This window comes from Mastomys coucha, unplaced genomic scaffold (genome assembly GCF_008632895.1).
Source record: "Mastomys coucha isolate ucsf_1 unplaced genomic scaffold, UCSF_Mcou_1 pScaffold6, whole genome shotgun sequence".
NCBI lineage: Eukaryota > Metazoa > Chordata > Mammalia > Rodentia > Muridae > Mastomys > Mastomys coucha.
The window spans coordinates 99967488-99990179 of NW_022196912.1; the positions used below are offsets into that span (position 1 = coordinate 99967488).

General features: G+C 41.1%; 2 protein-coding genes across 2 annotated transcripts in view; one reads left to right on the forward strand and one right to left on the reverse strand.

The window, feature by feature from the left end:
- The window catches only part of Arel1 (apoptosis resistant E3 ubiquitin protein ligase 1), a 54642-nt gene extending 32773 nt beyond the window's left edge, over positions 1 to 21869 (reverse strand). Inside the window, exon 1 of the mRNA XM_031355398.1 lies at positions 21649 to 21869. The gene's annotated coding sequence lies outside the window, so the exon portion shown is untranslated. The remainder of the gene's footprint in view (positions 1 to 21648) is intronic.
- An 18-nt stretch (positions 21870 to 21887) lies between these two features.
- The window catches only part of Fcf1 (FCF1 rRNA-processing protein), a 12267-nt gene continuing 11462 nt past the window's right edge, over positions 21888 to 22692 (forward strand). The window contains exons 1-2 of the mRNA XM_031355403.1: positions 21888 to 21986; positions 22251 to 22318. Of these exons, the coding sequence (XP_031211263.1) occupies positions 21984 to 21986; positions 22251 to 22318 (71 nt within the window). The 5' untranslated portion in view covers positions 21888 to 21983. The remainder of the gene's footprint in view (positions 21987 to 22250; positions 22319 to 22692) is intronic.

A 22692-nucleotide genomic window follows, 5' to 3' on the forward strand; every position in this document is an offset into this window, starting at 1 on the left:
GTCTCTCTGCAGAGCCTCACACTCTTCAAACGCTCCAGTCTTTCAGCAGAGGTAAGCTAGGGTAGAGATGTAAAGAGGCTCATCACAGTCTCATGCCTCAGTACAGTTCAATGGAGCTGGGACACAGGGCGTGGGAAGCATGTAGAGAGAATGGAGGTGGAAGCAGGGCAGAGGCAGCTTTCAGAGGGCATGCCATAGAATGACTCAGGCTCAGCTGGAGTGAAGAGCTAGCAGAGCTTTAAAAACTTCCTATCTGCCTAGGCAGGCTACTTCCTCTGCACTCATGCACACAGCTCCAAGATGTGGTAAAAGATAATAATATCACTAAAATTTAAAAATCTGGGCTGGTGTGGTAGTGTGTGCCTATAATCTCAGCACCCAGGAGGCTAATGCAGAATGACCCTGAGTTCAAGACCAAAACGGGGAACTACGAGTTGTCAACTTTCAAAATAAAGTTACCAAGTAAAGTCACTTCATAACTCTCAGATATTCAGGGACCAAATGTAGCAAAAAGTGGGCTGTGGGTACACATATACAAAGAGCAACCATAAACCAAATGAAAAGTGGGCTGTGGGTACACATATACAAAGAGCAACCATAAACCAAATGAAAAGGGGGCTGTGGGTGCACATATACAAAGAGCTACCATAAACCAAATGAAAAGGTGCTACTAGCCAGTCAGTGGAGAGACACAGCCTCCCAACAGCACAGATCATCACCAGCCTTCAGAACTCCCAGTGCATACAGTTCTCCCTTAGGCAGATACAGGACTGCTTATCCAGATTTTACAGTCCAGACATAAGGAGTGAGATACTTTCTCAGTTAACTCACAAAAGCAGCAGACAGTCTGGTCCCACAGCCCACATTTTTAATGACCAGTCTCCTATCTTTCTGCTAAGGGAAACCAAGGGAGAAAACACAAAATGCTAAACAAACCAGAACAGAAGGACTGGAGGCCAGCAGATCAAATAAGTTGGCAGACTTTCATAATTAAAAATGGGTAAGTATATGCAAGTATTTTAACACATGGTGATGAACTTGCCAAGTACATGAGCCAAAACATGGGTCAACCAGCAACTGGAACCAGTTTAAAGGATCTACAAACAAGGGAATAGTTATGTAAACTATTAAAGATCTTCATGATAGAATGTTATATGATAATTTAAAAATGAAACTTTTAAGGAACAAAAACACTAGATTGGGAAATGTTCACAAATAAAATGTTGAATGAAAAAGCAAGCACAACATTGTTCATATAGTACAGCCCAATCTTGGAAACAGCATTATATAGTTATATAAAGACTTTAAAAGGGTGATTGGAGATATTCCTCAGTGATTAACAACAATTGCTCCTCTTGCAGAGGACCTAAACTTGGTTCCTAGTAGCTACACTGGGCAGTTCACAACTATGTATAACTCCAGATCCAGGAGATCTAGTGTCTTTTGGCATCCATGGGTATACATACAAATGGCATATATACACATACGCAATAGTAAAAATATTAAATGAATCTTTTAAAAATTATTTCTAAAAAATCAGAAGGAGAGGGCTTGGGAGATGGCTTAGCGATTAAAAGCACTATTTGCTCTTTCTGAGGTCCACAGTTCAATTCCCAGCAATCACATGGTGGCTCACAACCATCTATAATGGGAGCTGATGCCCTCGTCTGGTGTGTACATGCAGATAGAGTACTCATACATAAAATAAATAAATCTTTAAAAAAATCAGAGGAAAACAAAAATGTTAATAGTGGACATCACTTAGAATATGTGTAATTACAACTAATTTTCACATCCTACCTATATTATTTTGTTTTGAGATAGAGTCTCATGTAGCTCAGCTGGCCTCAAATTCACTATGTAGCCAAGGCCTTGATATGTACCACTATGCATGCTTTATCAAAGCCTTCTCTCTCTCTTTTTTTAATATTTTAGAGAGAGGGAGAATATGAGAGAGAGAGAGAAAGAGAGAGAGAGAGAGAGAGAGAGAGAGAGAGAGAGAGAGAGAAAAAGAGAGAGAGAGAGAGGAGAAATAGATGGATACGTGTGCTTGGGTGCTGGTGCTTGTAGAGGCCAGAGAGGGTGTGGGATCCAGTGGAGCTGCAGTTATAGGCAGTTGTGAGCCGCCTGACACAGGTGCTGGGGACTGAACTCGAGTCCTCTGGAAAAGCAGCAATCTTAACCACAGAATCATCTCTCCAGCCCCAGTTTTCCAAATTCTTAATAAAACAAAGACCAAGTAAAAACTTCCTATTTCTGAAGATTATTAATTTTTGGAGATCTACTTTCTTTAAAAGAGGAAAATTGCCTTTTGGGGTTTTCTGTTTTCTCTTTTGGGGCTAGGGTCTCATGTATCCAACCTGGCCTGAAACTCTCTATATAGTTCAAGGAAATTCAAGGGTGACTTTGAACTTCCCCTCCTGTCCCTACCTCCTATTGCTGGGATTATAAGCAAAGCAAATACCAGTTTGTTGGGTTTAAGTTATCTATTTTAAAATTTTCAAATAATGAAATGGGATAAAGAAGTTAGGGCTGGCGAGATGGCTCAGCGGGTAAGAGAACTGACTGCTCTTCCGAAGATCCTGAGTTCGGATCCCAGCAACCACATGGTGGCTCACAACCACCCGTAATGAGATCTGATGCCTTCTTCTGGTGTGTCTGAAGACAGCTACAGTGTATTTATATATAATAAATAAACAAATCTTTAAAAAAAAAAAAAACAAAAACAGCCCGGGCTACATAGTGACACCCTAAAAAAAAAAGGAAGTTTTATTTCTATTCATTATGAATTTTGGTGGCGCTCCAGTCCTGTGACAGCTACTTGGTTATTATAACTAGTTCTAATATACCCTGCCCCTGCTATGAACATGCTTATCCCCATATTTGAGTACCTCTAGCAAGCTTCAGGACTCAACCTAAGCACTGTTAACCGTGTCTAGCCCAGCTCCCAAGCTTCTCTATGGCCTCTATCCATATCAGGCAGAATCAATCTCCTCCTCTTTTGTGATACTCCCAAACCAAAAAAATCTATATTACAGCAATATAATCTGCACTATAATAACTTGTTTACATAGCGGTAATGCAGTAAGAGATGGTAGCTCCGAGGATTCTGAACGTGTCTAACCATTGTTTAAGGTGTTCATACTGAGCTCTTGGGGTCTGTACTCTCTTATAAGTTCCTCACGTGAGTTCTACATGTACATGTTTCAAAAGCACTACCTCGACTGTAGAGCTGGAAGCCCCGATGTTCCCCATGTTCTAACAGCCTTTCAGGAACCCTTAGTGCTGCTAGTATTAGAGACTATACTTTCAGGTATCAGAGACTTCTTAAAGCAGGAGTTGGTAAAAATAATTTGTAGGGCAAATTTATCTATTTGCTCTTGTTTTTTTAAATACAAACAGAATAAAAATGGCCAAGGGCATTCATTCACATATCCAGTCTGTACTCAGTTTTGCACAAGGCAGAGCCAAGTAGAGATGCATGTATATATTATCTGATGTGTTTGAGGCAAAGACTACAGATACCTGGTTTTGAGACAGGACCTCTTTAAATAGCTAAGGCTGGGCTTGAACTCACAATCCTCTTGTCTCAGCTTCTCAAGAACTGCGCTTATAACCTTATGCTACTAGACCTAGCTTAAAGGTCTTATTTTAAAGTTATGTAGCTGCTGTTTATAAATATGAATACATTTCTATAAAAAAAATCAAAGACAGCATAAAATTATTTCCTTCCCATTCTACTATACCTCTTCTAGAAAAAAAAAAGCTAGGAAACCACAAAATTATGCAAAGGCTTCTCAATTCAATTCTTTTTCCTCTCCTATGGTTGGAGAACAGGCTTTCAATATGTAATACAGGCTAGCCTGAAACTCACCACCCTCCTGTCTCTGCTTCCCAAGTGCTGGGCTTACAAATGTGTATAACCATCCCTGGCTCATATTTTATCTCTTAGTAAAAGCCTCATGTTTGTATTCATAAAACAACTAAGAATTTTATTCAATCAATTCCAAAGGCTAACTAAGAACATATTTGTTATACAATGTACCTGGAGGATCAAGTACATTATTGTTCTAAAAATTATTTTAGGGCTGGAGAGATAGCTCAGTGGGTAACAGCACTGACTGCTCTTCTGAAGGTCCTGAGTCCAAATCCCAGCAACCACATGGTGGCTCACAACCACCCATAATGAGATCTGATGCCCTCTTCTGGTAAGTCTGAAGTCAGCTACAGTGTACTTATATATAATAATAAATACATCTTTGGGCTGGAGCAAGCAGGGACTGAGTGAGCAGAGTTGACCTGAGCAAGCAGGGCCAACTGGAGTGAGCAGAGGTCCTAAAAATTCAATTCCCAGCAACCACATGAAGGCTCACAACCATCTATCTGTACAGCTACAGTGTACTCACATATACAAAATAAGTAAATAAATCTTTAAAAAAATTATTTTAATACATATTAATGACTTGGTCTGTTTTTAAAATGCTACTGATATATTTTAAAGATTTATTTAATTTATGTGTATGAGGGTTTGTCTGCAGGTATGTATATATGTGTGCACCTCATGTGTGCTTGGGGGAGGTCAGAAGAGGGCATTGGATCCCCTGGGACTGGAATTATAAATGGTTGTAAACTACCAGCTAGGTGCTGGGAACCAAATCCAGGTCCTCTACAAGAGCAGCAAATGCTTTTAACACTAGCCATCTTTCCAGCCCTTAAAATGCTATTCTCAGGGCTGGAGAGATAGCTTAGCGGTTAAGAGCAATGACTGTTCTTTCCAAGGTCCTGAGTTCAAATCCCAGCAACCACATGGTGGCTCACAACCACCTGTAATGAGATCTGATGCCCTCTTCTGGTATGTCTGAAGACAGCTACAGTGTACTCATATACATAAAATAAATAAATAAATCTTTTTTTTTTAAGATTTATTTTTACTTGTATGAGTACACTGTAGCTGTCTTCAAATACACCAAAGAGGTCATCAAATCCCATTACAGATGGTTGTGAGCCACCATGTAGTTGCTGGGATTGGAACTCAGGACCTTTGGAAGTGTAGCCAGTGCTCTTAACTGCTGAGCCATCTCTCTAGCCCCATAAATCTTTTTAATTAAAAATTAAAAAAAAAATGCTATTCTAAGGAGCCAAGAAAATACCCATGTGAAAGTCTACTTCAGGTACATTTAGAGATGGTGACAGCATGTAAGAATTCTGTTGTCACCTACTGGTTTCCACCAAACATGACAGAATGTAAGAAAAATATAGTTCTCCAGTGTATTCTCTAATGTTTAAAAGAAAAATCATTCAGCTGGGACAAGGTCCATAGATAGAATGGTCTAACTAAGAAGTCTCCCACAAATATAGTATCCTATCATGTTTTGAACTGTTAGTTTATAATTATACTACTTTTAATTTTAATACTTAATTTTACTCTTGGACTTTTTCCCCATCCCAAACCACACCATAAAGAGTTGCTCTCCCCCATCAAGTTTATATTCCTGAGATATTTATACAGTTGTATACTTCTGCTGTCTTGGATCCATTTACACTCTTTCCTCATCAGTCTGCCTCTCTGGTCCTTTAAGCATTCCTGTGGGTCTCCTGTGAACTCTCTCCAGCTGGTCCCCACACTCTGGTAATGAGGTGCCTCCAACTGACTGCAGCCTTCCAGGATCAGCACAGTCAGTCAGAACAAGATGAGCTCACCCTCCTCTGTCCCATGACACAATACTTCTGAGTGGGCAATCCCCAAACCACAGAAAGCTGGTGTGCTGCTGTACTAGACTACAACCCCATTCTTTGCCTGCCAGACCTGGCACTAGGGCAAGCAGAAGATGCCAAAAGCCAGAGAACAGATGATAGATGTTCTTGCAATATCTCTCTTACTAGAGGAAGTAAGCAGAGAAAAAAAAAATATTTTCAAGTTAAATATGCAGATAAGAACAAAGAACACAAAGTTCCATGAGTTTCTAAAGCTAAAACATGGGCATGTTCAAATAGTCACACATATCTTATATTTAGGACCAAAAGGTTCCTTGGTTCTCCACTGCCAGCTTCTGTTCTGTGCCAGGTCCTTAAAGCTCTTGTGCATCGGAGTCTGAAAAGCACACACCTCTTCTGAACTCAGATTACTACCCACTACTGCCTCTCACACATTTAAACATCAACTTGCTGCCCCCATCCCTAGAAAGCCACATTTTCCCTTTGGTTAGAATTATTTTCTAAAACCACTGACAGCTCAACATGTAATTTACTGACAACCAACATCTTTGGTTCCTGTGCATGACTTACTCTTCATTATACATTTCTTGAGCATCTTGTCTGACTACCTGCTAAAACCTGAAGTCCTGAGGCACAGGGATAAGTAAAACAGGATTTCCCTCTCTTTTTGTTTTCTTTTCTTTTCTTCTTCCTTTTTGTGTTGGGAGTCCAGCTAAAAGCCTCAAGCATGCTTTACAAGGTCCTATCATAGAGCTAATCTGGATGCTTACACACAGTCCTATCATAGGGCTAATCTGGATGCTTACACACAGTCCTATCATAGGGCTAATCTGGATGCTTACACACAGTCCTATCATAGGGCTAATCTGGATGCTTACACACAGTCCTATCATAGGGCTAATCTGGATGCTTACACACGGTCCTATCATAGGGCCAATCTGGATGCTTACACACAGTCCTATCATAGGGCTAATCTGGATGCTTACACACGGTCCTATCATAGGGCCAATCTGGATGCTTACACACGGTCCTATCATACCCTCCCTGCCCTTGGTTTTTTCTAAAGTGCCTTAACCATGAACTCAAACTGACCATGAACTAAAACATGGTATGTTGCCCAAGCAAGACATAATTATATTTTCCTTTTTATTTTTTAAAATAAATTATCTGGCAAGTTCATAAATACATATAATGTATTTTGGTCATCTTCACCCAGTACTCTCTCTTACCCTCCCACTCCTGCTGAATCCCCACTTCATCCTAGCAAGTATGCCCTTTCCCATGTCCATGTCTGTCTGTTGCTGTTGCCTTCTGTGACCAACTGAATTTAGTAAGGGTTGCTCACATGAGAATGTGTAGGTGGTTATTCACTGTACTGTTGACAAGTTCTCGGTGGCTATTCCCATGAAGAAAATTACTCCCCTGGGCCAATGCCATTAACTACCAATGTTTCCTCAGGGAAGGGTGGGAAGACAGGAGCTCTGTGAATCCTGATACATTTGATTTAATATGGAAAGTGGACAATTACATGTGCTAAGTACAGTGACAGAGAGGTGTGAAGGGCAGGCAGGAGAAAGGTAACCTTGCCTTAAGAGACAGACAGTCTTCACAATAGAGGCAATAAGGCCAACTAACTAAGAACGAATGTGAGGGGCTTGTGGTTAAGAGTGCACACTGCTATGTAGAGAGGATCTGAGTTTGGTTTCAGCACCCAGTGAAGCAGCTCACATCCTCCCAGAGCTCCAGCTCCAGAAGCTCTGACTCCCTCTTCTGGCTTCTGTGGGAACTTGGATTTTCAAAGACATCTCTCTATCAGATATACAAATAATTAAAGAATAAGTAATTAATAAGCATAATTTTAAAATAAAATGTTTTTTAAAGAATGAGTGAGTACTTGCAAAGGTAAGTGGGGGAGTCTGATATCCTAGAGACAGGTAAAAACAGCAAGGCAAAAAGGGGAGTGAAGACAAATTTCAGCATTATAAAAACAAAATATTTAGAAAGACCACTAGGGACAGGGTGACTGCTTCTAAGTATAGTCTCAGGAATGGAGAAGAACATGAATTTGGTCTTGGACTAGCTACTTAGCCTTTCTTGGTTGTAGATGTAAAGTGGAGACATGTTGAGAAAAGAAAAAATCTAGCTGTTGTAGAAGAGCCAGTCCTGAACTACATGAAAAGAAAGCTGAGAATGGAAATCGCAGACGCAGGTGGTCTTGTTCTAGAGGTCACTGTGCTGGACTGCCAACCGTGACTGTGGCTTCTGTCAGGCCACAGCCAGCTCCAGTGAGGAGGTGACTATACTCTCCCCAAGGGATTAGTTGATTTTCTAGAGAGATCCCATGTGCAAGTAATCATAGCAACCATCTAAAATATTGATGTTCTGTGGTCCTCTCTCAAGGACTATGAGAGTAACAAGAGTATGCTACTGAGAATTTACTGTGGGCCAAGTACTGTACCAAGTCTTTCATCTGCATTACATCATTCAGCCTTCATATCAACCACCCATCAAGCATATCTACTATATGATCTAAGATTAGGAAACAGAGGCTTAGAGAGAGCTGAAATACATCGATAAAGCCACCTATTTGATAGCTGAGTCAGATAATTTGATTTGAGAGCCTATGATATTAACCAGGAATTTTGATGTAATAAAAGAAGCCCTCCTACCCCTGGCCAGGAGAGGAGTAGTTGAGAGACAGGTAGAATGAGAGCTCAAATTATACATTTAATTTGAAAATTTAAAGAACTATTACTTCATTTTAGATTTTAAGCAACAAGAAAATTGTTTGTTTGTTTTTTAAAGTTGTTGTTATTTTAACCAAAGGAGAAAGAGGCTAACAGATTTTAAGAGAAATAACCCTGGGGTACAGGAATGAAAAAGACAGACTCCTGACTGAGAGGCAAGATCAGAGCAGCCATGGTGGTGGTGCCAGCAGTCCCAGCACTCGGGAGGCTGATGTGGGTGGGCTCACTTCTGAGGCCACCCTGACCGATGGAGTAGGAAACTGTATTCCATGAAGACCCCCAAGAAGCAAACCAACCAAGCCTGACAAAACAATCAAAAGTACAAGCCTTCACAGTCAGCCTGAGTTTGCAAAATCCTGTTTCAAATAAAAAAGTTAAAAGAACAATTAGTGGCTGTAGATACACTTCAGTGGCTCAGCAGTTATCTCACACGCATGAGGTTCTGGGTTCAATTCCCAGTAACACACCCTTCCCCCCAAAAAAATCTCAAAGGAGACAAAAGAGGAGGAGGAGAAATGGTTAAAGAAATAGACTATAGTCATGAAATGGCAAGAGAGGCTAGACATTCTCTGTGTTCTTGGAAGTAACAGGATAATGACCTGTGAGATCAGAAAGAAACAAGGGTAAAAAGCTAAACATAAATGTAGACTTTCAGACCTTGGGAGCCTAGACAGACAGTGAATGAAGGATGAAGGGCAAAAGGAAGGAGTTAGCAAGCACAGAAGAGCATGTAAGCCTGTGTCCTTATATGTTATCCAGATAAACATATCCACAAGACAAATGGAAACAAACACATCTGAAAGAACAGATCCATGTGGCAGCCTGGAGACTGAGAAGAGGGAAAGTAGGCAGGCACAGAGACAGACTAAGTGAACTTTGAGAAAATCAATCTAACCCAATGGTGGGGAGGGTTGAAAGAAAAACAATACAAACAGACAAAGGGAAGCACTGAAGAGCTTCCTGTCACATGGTCACACATTCCAAACTATAAACTGGAAGCCAGTAGTACTCAAAATCTTAGGAGAAAGCCAGACTTGGGAGAGAATGACAGCTCTAACTTTAGGGAGAGGCTACAGGTAACAAGAAAGCAGGCAATGGTGACACAGACTTGTAGTTCCAGCTACTGTGAAGGCTGAGCTGAAAGGTCATTTAAGACTAGGAATCTGAGGTCACCCTTGACTGCAGGGACCCTGTCTCAAAAAGAGGACGTTATAAGGTAGGGATAGGTGCTGGAAAGATGACTCAGGTGAGCACTAGCTGCTCTCACAGAGGACCTGGGTTCAGTTCCCAGCACCCACATGGTGACTCACAACTGTCTAACATCAGTCAGTTCCAAGGGATCAATCAGATGTTTTCTCCATGGACACTAGGTATGGGCATGGCACACTTACATCCATACCAGGAAATATTCATACACATAAAAGTAACTATGTTTTCTTTAAGTATATGGGGAAGCAGGCACAAGAAACAGTGGCAAGGAATAACTGGGGCTTTACTGGAGGTCAAAAGAAGTTATTATTTAAGCAGTCATTTAAGCAGTAAACATTGTTAGACCCAGGAAAGATTTATGCCAGAGGGTGGGGGCAGGAACTCAAAAATCAAAGTTATTGTCTAGAGTTTTCCTGTTCTAACCTAACAACTTTAAATACATTTTATGCCCTATAATCCTTGTTGTTTGTTTTGAGACAAGTTCTCTCTACATAACCCTGGCTGTCTTAAACTCCAGGACCAGGCAGGCCTTAAACTCAGTGACCCCATCCCCCGCCTCAAAGTGCACCAGCACACCTGATCTACCTCTTGTTAAAAGTAAGACTATTAAGGCAGGACTGTAGAGATGACTCAGCCTTAAGAGCACTGCTTTTCCAGAGGACCCAGGTTTAATTCCCAGTGCCCACATGGTGGCTCACAGACATCTGTAACTCAAATTCCAGTGTGTCTGACACAGTCTTATGATTTCACATACACCAAGCACACATTTGATATGCATACATATATGCAGGTAAAAGTCATACACACAAAAAATTAAAATTCTTAACATAAAAAACATACCAAAAGTATATTACAGGGCTGCAGAGATGGCACCACCATGTCAGTTGATCTGATGCTCTCTTTTGGCCTCCACAGGCACCTGCACACTCCTACGCACATACACACAACCTGTATACTCATGTGCACATACCCGTACAAGCATAAATAAAAATAAATCTTTTAAAGAAATGAATACTAGTCTAAATTTGACCCAACTTTATAACCAGTAAGCTCTTTGCAATTCAATCCAGGAATGGATATTTCAAAATCATGTGTCTCAAAGAAATTCAGACCTAAACTAATCTAGACACTAACTGGAATCTAATCCTATAAAAATCACAGAATCTCAGTGAAATTTTAAGATTTATTTTAAAAATGTATTTTACATGTATGAGTGTTTTGCCTACATGTTATGTCTGTGCACTATGTGTATGCCTGGTGACTGCAGAGGGCAGAAGTAGTATCAGATCCCCTGGAATAGGAGTTACAGACAGTTGTGAGCTGTCATGTGGGCCCTGAGAATTGAACTCAGGTCCTCTGAGAGCAGCAAGAGCTCTTAGCCACTGAGCCATCTCTCCAGCCCCAAACATAGCAGTTAGATTTGTTCACGATGCTACCTACTGACGTAGTTTGTTCTTGATTGCTGGGTAGTAGTCCCTTCTAATGACAGCGTATACAGGTTCTTTATCCATTCATCATGTGGACACCAGATTGTGCCTACTTTAGTGGTATTATGGATAAAGTTGCAATGAATCTTCAGGGATGAGTTTCTGTATGAATACTTTTTTTTTTTTTTTTTTGGTTTTTCGAGACAGGGTTTCTCTGTATACTTAGAAATCCGCCTGCTTCTTCCTCCCAAGTGCTGGGATTAAAGGTGTGTGCCACCACCGCCCAGCTTTGAACACGTTTTTATTCTCTGAAGTAAATACCCAGAAGTGGAACTGCTAGTTCATATGAGAAGCATATTTTCAACTTCCAAGAAACTTTCCAGGTGCTTTCCAATGTATTTCTTTACATTTAGAGCAACACAGGGGAGTCCGGTTGCTCTACCACCACCAACAGGGGTTCAGATCTTCCCTTCACCCACAAGTTTCATTATGTAGCACAGGCTGGCTTCTAACACACAGAGATCTGCTTGCTTTTATCTTCCAAGTGCTGGAATTACCACTTCTAGCTTCACTTGCATTTTCGGAGGGCTAGGAGTTCTGAGCATCCTGTCAGGTATGTACTAGTTATTATATAGCTTCTGTGATAAGATGGCTATTCAAACACGTTGTCTTCTTCCTGCTGAGCTCTAGGTCTTTACAGACTCTACATGTAAGCCCTCTGCTTGCCCCCTGCTTTCTTTTTTTTAACTTGTGTGAATATTTGTGTGTGTGCCATGTGTGTGATACCTGTAAAAGCCAGAACAAAGTGTCAGATTCCATGGACCTGGAGTTCCCAGCTGTTGTTGAGTACAACATGGGTGCTGGGAAGTGAACTCAGGTCCTCTGGAAAAATAGAAAATGTTCATAACTCTAAAAAACCATCTCTCTAGCTCTCCTTTTCAATTATTTTTTTTTAATAAAGCAATTTTTAAAGATTTATGTATTTTATGTATACGCGTACACTGTCGTTGTCTTCAGACACACCAGAAGAGGGCATCAGATCCCGTTCCAGATGGTTGTGAGCTACCATGTGGTTGCTGGGAATTGCACTCAGGACCTTACAAGAGCAGTCAGTGCTCTTAACCACTGAGCCATCTCTCTAGCCTTCCTTTTCAATTCGTAATGGAAGCTGAACTTTCTAAAAAGTAACCATTTCAAATTTTGCTGAAATCCAACCTTCTCTTTTATAGTTTCTTTTTATTTTTAAATTGTGTGTGTGTATGTTTGTGCGTCTGTGTGTGTGTGTGTGTGTGTGTGTGTTTGTATGTGTAGCACCTAAGCTGGAATTCATCAGGTCCCCTATTGTGAAGTTACAGGTATGAAATGCCTGATAAGGTAGTGGGACTTGATCTGCAAGAACAGTAAGTGCTCTTAACCGCTGAGCCATTTCTTTAGCTCTGTGTTTCCTGGGTTCTATAGTTTTAAAGTCTTTGCCTAACTCAAGATCACAAAGACTTTTTCCTGCTTTCTTCTAAAGTTTATCTAAAAGTTTCATAAGGAAAAAAATCTCTTGTCAAAAATTTTAACAAGATTTTATTAAAACCCTGCAGACCACTTATCTCATAATTACTCAGTTTTATTACCTCTTTGTTTCGTTCAGAGTCAACCTCCCACACTACTAAGCACTACTGAAATAAGGGTCTATTTCTGAATCTTGAAAGACTTTTGTCTTTTAGCAGATTTCCCCCATCCACCCAGTAATCAGCATACCTAAATTTAGCCAAGATTTAAGTCCCTGCTCCGTCTTCAGATCAGCCCCAAACCTCTGCAGCTCTGAATCTGTCTCTGTGGACAAATTCTAGAACCCAGAACCCATTCCTTGGGACACAGCCAGAAACAATCACAACATACCATTCTGTTGTGAATGAGAAGATTCCAAAAGACCATTCTGTCTAGTGCAAGTGTCAAGCTCACCTATGGGAAACTAGAGAAAGCCATATTCCTCACCAGTTAAATTAAAATTTAGCCTAATAAAGGTTAAGGTGACCAGAACCAAAGCAATTCTATGTTCCTTAATTCTCTTTAGATTCTCTTTGCATCATTCTCTTTAAAACAAGACTGAGTTTCTCAGAATCAAACGAAGTAAGTAGCAGATATTCAAAAAGAGAGCTCAGCATTCCACTTTTATCTGGACCAGTTTGCTAATCACTCTGAGCCCTGTGCAGACACAGTAGGACATTACAGATATGGGCCATAAGGAGAGGCCTGAAAAGCTGCTTGCTCTGTGTGGTGTGGTGTGGTGTGTGTGCATGTGTGTGTGTGTGCCATGTCAGGCTTCTTTGGTGGCTGCCTATCTTTTTGTTTTAGAAGGACATCTGATGTAGCTAAGGCCAGCTTTTATCTCTTGATTCTGCTGCATCTACCACCCAAGGGATGGGATTACAGACACTATGCCATCATGCTTGGCTGAAAATATTACTTTTTAATTTTAGCAAATGTTACAATTACCAGCAGTATGTAACCTGTAGCAAATACAGTTTTCTAAAATAATAATAATACTAGGGGCTTTTGGCTATATTTTGGTAGCACTTTTTAACAGGCCTGGGGATACAGCTTAGAGGTAGAATTCTTGTCTCTTAATATATGTGAGATCCCAAGGTGATGCTCCAGTACCCAGTATGGAAACTGAGAGACGTAACTCTGCCATGGGCCTGGCCTGATATCCTTCATCACTGGCCACTAACACCTGTCAGGACAGGGCTATACTTCAAAGATATAAATGGTATGTAACTCTTAATACCGAGAAAGAACTGTCCAAGCAGTGTTTCCCCAAGTACAGAATGACACTATATATTGCTACTTTAGATGGAATTCCTATAAAAAAAGAGTTTCTCCCTGTAAGTCCTCATTTACCATACAGCAAGTGGGCTGCTGTTCATGTACAGGACATGGAAGAAACCAACTTTCAGAAACTCTGTGTATGTGGAAAGGAATCTCAACAGTGATGGGGAAGTGACTGGAGTGCAGGCAACACTGGCACCATATGCCTGCATATGCTAAAAAGCAGTAAAACCTCAAACTTTTTTGAACTTTAGAGACAGCTGACAAGGTGCTTAAAGCTTTACATATGGAGCTGAAGAGAGGGCTCAGCAGTTAAGCCAAGTACTACTCAAGCAGAGGACCTGAGTTCAGTTCCCAGCACCCATGCCAGGTGGCTCACTACCTCCTGTAACACTAGCTCAAGGGGACCTGATTCCCTTTTCTGGTTTCTGTGGGCAACCGTGTTCAGATGCACATATCCTCATATTGACACACATGCATATATATAATTAAAATAAAAATGCATTCTTTTGCTTCAAGTTTTCCCAAACTCTCTCCCTCACTTTAACTGGGTGAGTTCTGACCCACTGGCTCCTTCCATCTGTTAGGATTTTATCTGTTTGGTCTTTTTGGGATACTATCTCACTGTTACACAGCTTCGTCTAACTCCTACTCCTCACTTCGGCCTTTACTGAGATTAAACACACGAACCTAGCGTCTGAATTTATTTCTCTTGGCTGCTGCTTCTATTTTTTTTAAGCTTCTTTCTTTTTTAAAAGATTTATTTATTATTATATCTTAGTACACTGTAGCTGTCTTCAGACGCACCAGAAGAGATCTCATTATGGGTGGTTGTGAGCCACCATGTGATTGTGGGATTTGAACACAGGATCTTCGGAAGAGCAGTCAGTGTTCTTAACCACTGAGCCATCTCTCCAGCCCCTTAAGCTCCTTTTTTATATATTCAGTCCAAAATGTTTGCTGGGCCATTTTCTGGAGCCCTGTCAGCTCAGAAAGATTAAGGATTTCCAAAAATCTTGGAGTTGACAATATGTCTAAATCAACAACAAATATATTTTTAGTATTTTTAAGGGAAAAAAATAATTATTGTTCAATTTATTACTTCCTCTTACCCTGATGTTTTTTTCTGTCTATAAAATAAACTCTTCCATGTTGATCACAGAATGAGGACAGTCCCCCACGTCCCCATCCCACAGTAGCTTTTATGCTCAGGTAACCCTGGACTACTCAAACTTGGCTACAGCAAGAATATTTCAAAAGTAATTCTCTGAACCTGACAAGCCGTCTCCCTCAATAAGTCTAGGAAGTTGTTATTTTATTAACCACGCATGAAATGGCAGGCAAATGGCCAGATACACAGCCCAGTGAGGTAGAATTTTGCAATTGTTATACACACACACACACACACACACACAGAGAGCTAAAATCCCTGCCTCTATTATGATCCACTACTTTCAAGTTACTTTTTAAAAGTAAGTTTAAATGTTTACTTATTTTTGTTACTATTATCAGCGTATGCACACAGGTATGCATGGGTCATGGCTTGTATAGAGGTCAGAGGACTATTTCCAGGAGTTGGTTTTCCCTCTCCACTATGAGTTCCAGGGATCAAATCCAAGTTGTCAGGCTTGTGTGGCAAGCACTTTCAACCTGATGCACCATACTGCTGGCCCTCTACACTCTTTCTTATTTTATGCGTGTGTGTTTTGCCTGCATGTATATGTATGGCCCACCTGTAATCATGGTCCCTTAAAGGCCAGCAGGAGGCACTGAATCTTCTGGAACTGGCAGCTGTAAGCTGTCATGTGGATGCTGGAAACAGAACCTTGATCCTCTGGAAGAACAGCAAGCACTCATCTTTACAGACCCCTCCGATCTTAGTTTTAAGGAGAAAAAAGTATATAACTGAAGGAAGAGCAATCTTTTTTGTGTTTGTTTGGTTATTCTATGGGGAGGAGGGAGGCAGAGTTTTATGTAGCCTAGGTTAGCCTCAATTTCATTATGTAGCTGAGGATGACCTTAACACTCCTACTCCTCCTGTCCCCATCTCTCAAATTCAGGGATTATAGCCATTTGTCATCACTCCCAACTTAATGTGAAGAAAAGCTCAATACTTACAATTCAAAACAAAATTCCTGACAAATTTGAAGCTGTAGATAGCAAGTTTTAAGCTATAAGAGATACATAATGAGACCATGATTTTTAAAAAAAATTACAGTTTGAATGCAATGTGGAATTCTGGATTAGGTTCTACATAGAAAAAGAAGGTGAGCTGAAATTTTTGTGATTTCCAAAAGTCTGTAGTTTAGTAAGAAATAATCTACTAATTCTTAGACATGATACTGTGGTTATGTAAGAAGTTAACACTAGAAAAAAGCTAGATAAAAAGCAGATAGGAATACTGTATTTCACTCCCCTAATCACTGTCCCAACATGGGCAGTGCAAGGTTCAAACCTTTACTAAACATTTTTCTACTCCTTTCTACATACTATTTGCCTACTTGCATTTCCTTCTTTACCAAAACTATTTCATACTTGGAAGGTCTCCATTGCTTTTTCTTCCAAATAGCTTTACCATTTACACCTGAAGCTATCCTTGCATTTGAACTTTTCCAAAGTAGATGAGGGTTAAAATAACATGGACCAGATCTCTGTTGAAAATTGGAAGAAATCGTCAGGCGGTTGTGCCACACGCCTTTAATCCCAGCACTTGGGAGGCAGAGGCAGGCAGATTTCTGAGTTCGAGGCCAGCCTGGTCTACTGAGTGAGTTCCAGGACAGGCAGGGATATTATACAGTGAAGCCCTGTCTCCAAAAACCAAAAAAAAAAGAAAAAAGAAAATTGAAGAAATCATTAACTATTGACTACTAGTTAATACTATTATCATATTATGCAAAATGTTTGTTATTATTAAATTACCATTATCTGATCACTGGCCAGAAAGTACAATGAACACAAAATGCAACAAATATTAGCATTATAATGCTAATATCAAACCACCTAAACAAATACAATAGCTGCAAGCATGCACATATATGAACACAGACGCACATGTACACACACCCTTTAAAGATACACATATTATGAATACAGACATACACATGTACACACACACTGTAAGCAAACACATATATGAACACAGACACACACATGTACACACATCCTGTAAGCATACACATATGAACACAGACACATATGTACACATATCCTGTAAGCATACACATATATGAACACCGCCACACACATGTACACACACAGGACGACATGTAAACCACCTCATAAGTCTGGAAAAACAATGAAGACTAAGCATTTAATAACCCTTCAAAAAATATGTCACTAAAAAACAGTAACTGAAATTTAAACCTAAGATAATTAATGGCTAGAGCCATTTCAAAGGTAAAATGAGGGCCTCTGGTTGTAGCTCAGTTCATGAGGGCTGATCCTCAGCAAAGCTCGAACTGGGTGTGCTAGTGCACACCTGGGATCTTAGTGCTCAGGAGTTTGAAGTAGTAGGATCGACTACTGGGCACTGTGGAGCACACCTTCAATCCCAGCACTTGGGACGCAGAGGCAGGCAGATCTCTGGGAGTTCCAGGCCAATCTGGTCTACAGGAGGAGTTCCAGAACAGCCAGGGCTATATGGAGAGACCCTGTCTCAAAACAAACAAACAAATGAAGTTCTAGGTTAGCCTCAGTTGTTCAAGGCCAGCCGGTTATACACTAGACCTTTCCTTTTAAAAAAAAAAAAGGTAAAATAATATACTATAGTATTTACTAATGTTACAAACTCTTAACTGTTGTAGGGTATGTTAAGCAACCATACTCTAACCAGGACCCTTGCAGAAGGCTGAACATGAACACTAATTTTTCCAAAATATGTGAATTTATATAGTTGATCACTTGGCACAGTATTTAACTATTTACAAGTTATTCTTCAACAGAGGTTAAGCTTTTTGTTTTTGTTTTTGTTTTGTTCTAACAGTAGCTAGCATGTTGTCTGGGACAGAATGGCCTCTCAATAAATGTAAATAAACATGTGATGTACCTCTAAGGTGACATGTAACCAGTTCAACATCAAGATCTATGGGAACACACTGTACCATATATTACCACATTTTAAAGATCTTTTATTTTTATTTATTTTATATATATATGGGTCTTCTCTCTCTCTCTCTCTTTCTCTGTGTGTGTGTGTGTGTGTGTGTGTGTGTGTGTGTGTGTGTTTGTGTGTGGTTTCTTGTGAAGGCTAGAAGAAGGTGTTAAATCCTCTGGAACTAGACTTATGGGCAGTTGTTAGCTGTCAGATGTCGGTGCTGAGAGCCAAATCTGGGTCACTGAAACAGCAGCCAGTGCTCTTAACCATCAAGTCATCTCTCTGGCCCTGTTACGTCATTTAAAGTCATCAGGTTAAATTAAAAAGTAATTAACAGCAAGAAATGTTTGTTGGAGAAACAACATATGGCCCATGAGATATATGTAAACATGTAGTCTGAAACTAGAAATAGGGGCTGGTGAGATGACTCAGTGGGTAAGAGCACTGACTACTCATCCAAAGGTCGTGAGTTCAAACCCCAGCAACCACATGGTGGCTCACAATCACCAATAATGAGATCTGACGCCCTTTTCTGGTGCATCTGAAGACAGCTACAGTATACTTATTTATAATAATAAATAAATCTTTGGGCCAGAGGGAGCAGGGACAGAGCAAGCAGGGTCTACTGGAGTGAGTGGAGCAAGCAGGCCAATCGGAGCCAGTGGGGTAGACTGGAGCGAGCAGAGGTCCTAAATGTCAATTCCCAACAACCCAGATAAAAACTAACAACTATCTGAACAGCTACAGTGTATACTCATATACATAAGATAAATAAATAAATCTTTAAAAAAAATAGAAATAGTATCTCTAAATTAACTTGAAATATAAGATTTCTCTAGGGGCTCTCCCACTAGTCATAACTGTATTCAAAATGTATTTAGATCAATTAATAAGGAGAACAAAGTCCAAGGCCAATTAAGTATTCAAACTGTGGACTCAGGGGTGTCAGAGACTCTTTCTCACAAGTGTGCAGTCAAAAGTAATTACTTTCCACTTCCATCCAACAGTCAAAACCACACGACTTCCCATCCCCATGAAAGGATGGCATTTAATAGCTGAGGCTTTAATCGTCGGCTTTGAGACACCCAGATTATGACAAAATTACAATGCAGCAAAACACTCTGCTAACTATGTTCTCAACCCCCACAGTGTTCCAATACTGAGTCAGCTCCTTATCATGTATTAACAATCAAAGATCAGAAAGTTCTCAGAACAGAACCTGCAAACTGATTTAAAATAAAAGAAGAAAAAAAAAAAAAAACAGTTCATGGGTTTTTCTTTCAGTCCCTGAAATTAAAAGCAAATTACAAATTACCTAGCTCGGCAATTTTCTCTTCTGAGTGCTCACAATCAATCAAGTGCACAAGGGTGCTCTCTCTCTCGCTCTCTCTCTCTCTCCCCCCCCCCCCATCTTTTCTAATCAATCTCCAGGTTTTTTTTTTTTTTAAATAATTGACCATGTTTACTTAAAAGGCAAATGCTGCCAGGCAGTGGTGGCGCACGCCTTTAATCCTAGCACTTAGGGGGCAGAGAAAGGTGGATTTCTGAGTTTGAGGCCAGCCTGGTCTACAGAGTGAGTTCCAGGATAGCCAGTGCTATACAGAGAAACCTTGTCTCCGACCCCCCACCCCGCAAAAAAGGCTAAATGCTTAATCACTAACATGTTTGATTTTTTAAAAATATGGGTGCTGCTAATTCTACCCATGAATGATAGCCAGGCCGACACAACCTGTTGTCAAAAGATAAGGAATTCTGGGCGGGGGTAAAGCAGAAGTAAAGTCTCTGAAGATATGTCAATAGTAAAATGATTTCAACACCAAAAATTCACAACCCACAGATAGGTGAACGACAGAGAGACCTGAAGACATGTGTGTCTCAAAGAGAACAACAGGAAGGACACCAGTTAGACATCCAAACCAGCACAAAATGACCCATTACAGAGACCTGAAAATTTAGTCAGATTCACCAACACGGTCAAGTTTCAAAATAGTAAAAACACATGAACATGCAAGTGGTATAATATTTTGGGTTGGAAAAACTTAACAGGAAGTGGCTGAAAAGACTTTCATGGCAAGCATTTCTAGGGACTATGATTATGATTATGAAAACACAGGTCCTGGTGATGTCTTGGTAATACAGGTACTATGATGATTATCTTAGTTTTATAGACAAAGGAACAGAGGCACCAATTGATGGCCCAAAGTAATGCGGCAAGTAAGCAACTTAAGAGAGGGATTGAACTGCAGCCAGTCAAACTCCGGCTTGCACTGTTATACTGTGAACATCTTTTAACCCAGTAATCACTAGGTCACTTCAGGACTACTCTTCCGAAGGTCCTGAGTTCAAATCCCAGCAACCACATGGTGGCTCACAACCACCGGTAATGAGATCTGATGCCCTCTTCTGGTGTGTCTGAAGACAGCTACAGTGTACTTACATACAATAAATAAATAAATCTTAAAAAAAAAAAAAAAAACTAGGTCAGCAATAAGAAAAATACAAGCCTTAGAACCCAACCGACCCAAACTGACCTCTGAGCATCTAGGTAGGGCACAGCTTCAACATCAGTAAAACAAAGGGCTCAAAAGAGCCAACTAAAATGAAGTTTTACATGGTCTACAAGTCTCATAAGCTGCACATCCCTTTCCAGGAAAACTGTCCCTGGCCTTCCACAGTCCCTCGAGGGGTAAAAGAAACCTCTCCAAATGGTTAAGAAGAACTAGAATACATTCTAAAAGCAATAACAAACAAGCAAACAAATGAAAAACAGAAAACAAAAACAAACACTGCAGATGTTCTCGTTCTCAATCCCACAAATTCTCCCTCTCTCGTTAAAGACAGCACACCAGGCTTCACAATGAATAGCAATGGTTCCCCATCATATCCCAGGGTTGGTAAATGTTCATGGTATAACAGTGCAAGCTGGTGCATTGATTATGGGACTTTGCGTTTGACTGGCGGCAGTTCAATCCCTCTCTTATATATGAAGTTTATGCACCTGTTTTCTTGTGATCATCTAAAGATCACAACTGAGGTAGTTGGCTCAATGAGTAAAGTACTTGCTTACTAAGCAAGAAGCACTGAGCTTGGATGCCCAGGATCTGGTAAGAAAACAAGCCAGACGTAGTGTGCTTGTCACTCCAGCGCCGGAGGGCAGGGATGGGAGTATCTCTGGGCTTTTTGGTCAGTCAATCTAGCAAAAAAGCGGAGGTGGGAGTGCGGGGTGCTTCCAGGTTCGGCTCTGATGCACCTGCACGCTCGTGCTTGTACACACGAGAGAGAGAGAGAGAGAGGAGAGAGAGGAGAGAGAGAGAGAGAGAGAGAGAGAGAGAGAGAGAGAGAGAGAGAGAGAGAGAGAGAGAGAGAGAGAGAGAGAGAGAGAGAGAGAGAGAGAGAGAGAGGAAAGGAGAATATTGGAGGATGTCCTCAAGCGCTATTACAAGCCTCTCTTCCCGAAGAATGGTACACCCAGCCTCACGAAGTTCCACGCCCGCAAGGAAAACCAATCAATAACCAGAGCTTCGAGGCTGAACTACAGAGCCCTGATGTGCCAGAGGAATACCAGAATGTACTGTCAAACTAAGGGGTGCCCAGGATTTCCGAACCCTCTGCCCTCCTCCCCTCTTCTCTCACTCGCCTTCAGCAACTCTGGTGCCTGTGGGTCGGCTGGGCTTTGCCTCCGGCTGGGGCGTGAAGAGAAACGTTACCCGAACGGGGGCTGCAGCGTGTCCAAGTCCTAGTTCTGGGGTCCGAGGAAGCAGCGGCCTCATCCAGCACAAATCCTACCCTCCACCCGCCCCCCAAAAAAATCTCCAGTGTCGAACTCCACCAGCGGTAAGAGCCGGTTCGGAGCTTTGCCGTTTCCCAAAGCAGCTTCCGCCTCCGGGTTGGCCTCTGCCGGAAAGAGCGTGCGGATGACGTAAAGTGTCGCGCTGTGAGCGATTCCAGAAGAACCAAGAGTACGGCGCGAGCATGGTGAGCAGAGTGGGAGAGCTTTGTCAGAGAGCTTTGGGGAGCAAATGGGAGCTCAGCCCTTGGCCAAATAGATATTCGGCGCTTCCTTGTTTATTGTTTGTTTGTTTGATTGATTCCATTCTGGTCTTAGTTCGAAGGAACTTATGTTTTGGGAGGGGGGGGCTGGGTGCTGTTTGGGGAAAGGAGAAGGGGGAAGAAAAATAGGAGAAGAGAAACTTTAAAAGATGTTTCCAGCTCTTTTAACTCGAAAACTTCTGTTTCAAGGGGAAGCAAAAGAAAACAAGGAAATATGCGACCATGAAGCGAATGCTTAGTCTCCGAGATGAGCGACTGTGAGTGCTCAGAACCAACTAGTTTCTTAAACTGATCAGAAACACAGGAGCCACGATGGGCTAAGTAGAAACATTTGATGTTTTTGTTTTGCTTTTTATGTCTTAGGTCTGTATTGCATGAAATTATAGTCACACGTTCAGTGGGGCAGGGGATGGTATCATTGTGGGAAAGCCAGTGAGGTCGTACATGCTTGTCTTCAGTTTGCAGGTCCTGCCACCCAAGTTTAAAAGGAAGGATGGGAAAGGTCCAAGATAGTTCCATCTTTTCAGTTACAAGAATTCAGGCCCGGCAGTGGTGGTGCACGCCTTTAATCCCAGCACTTGAGAGGCAGGCGGATTTCTGAGTTCGAGGCCAGCCTGGTCTACAGAGTGAG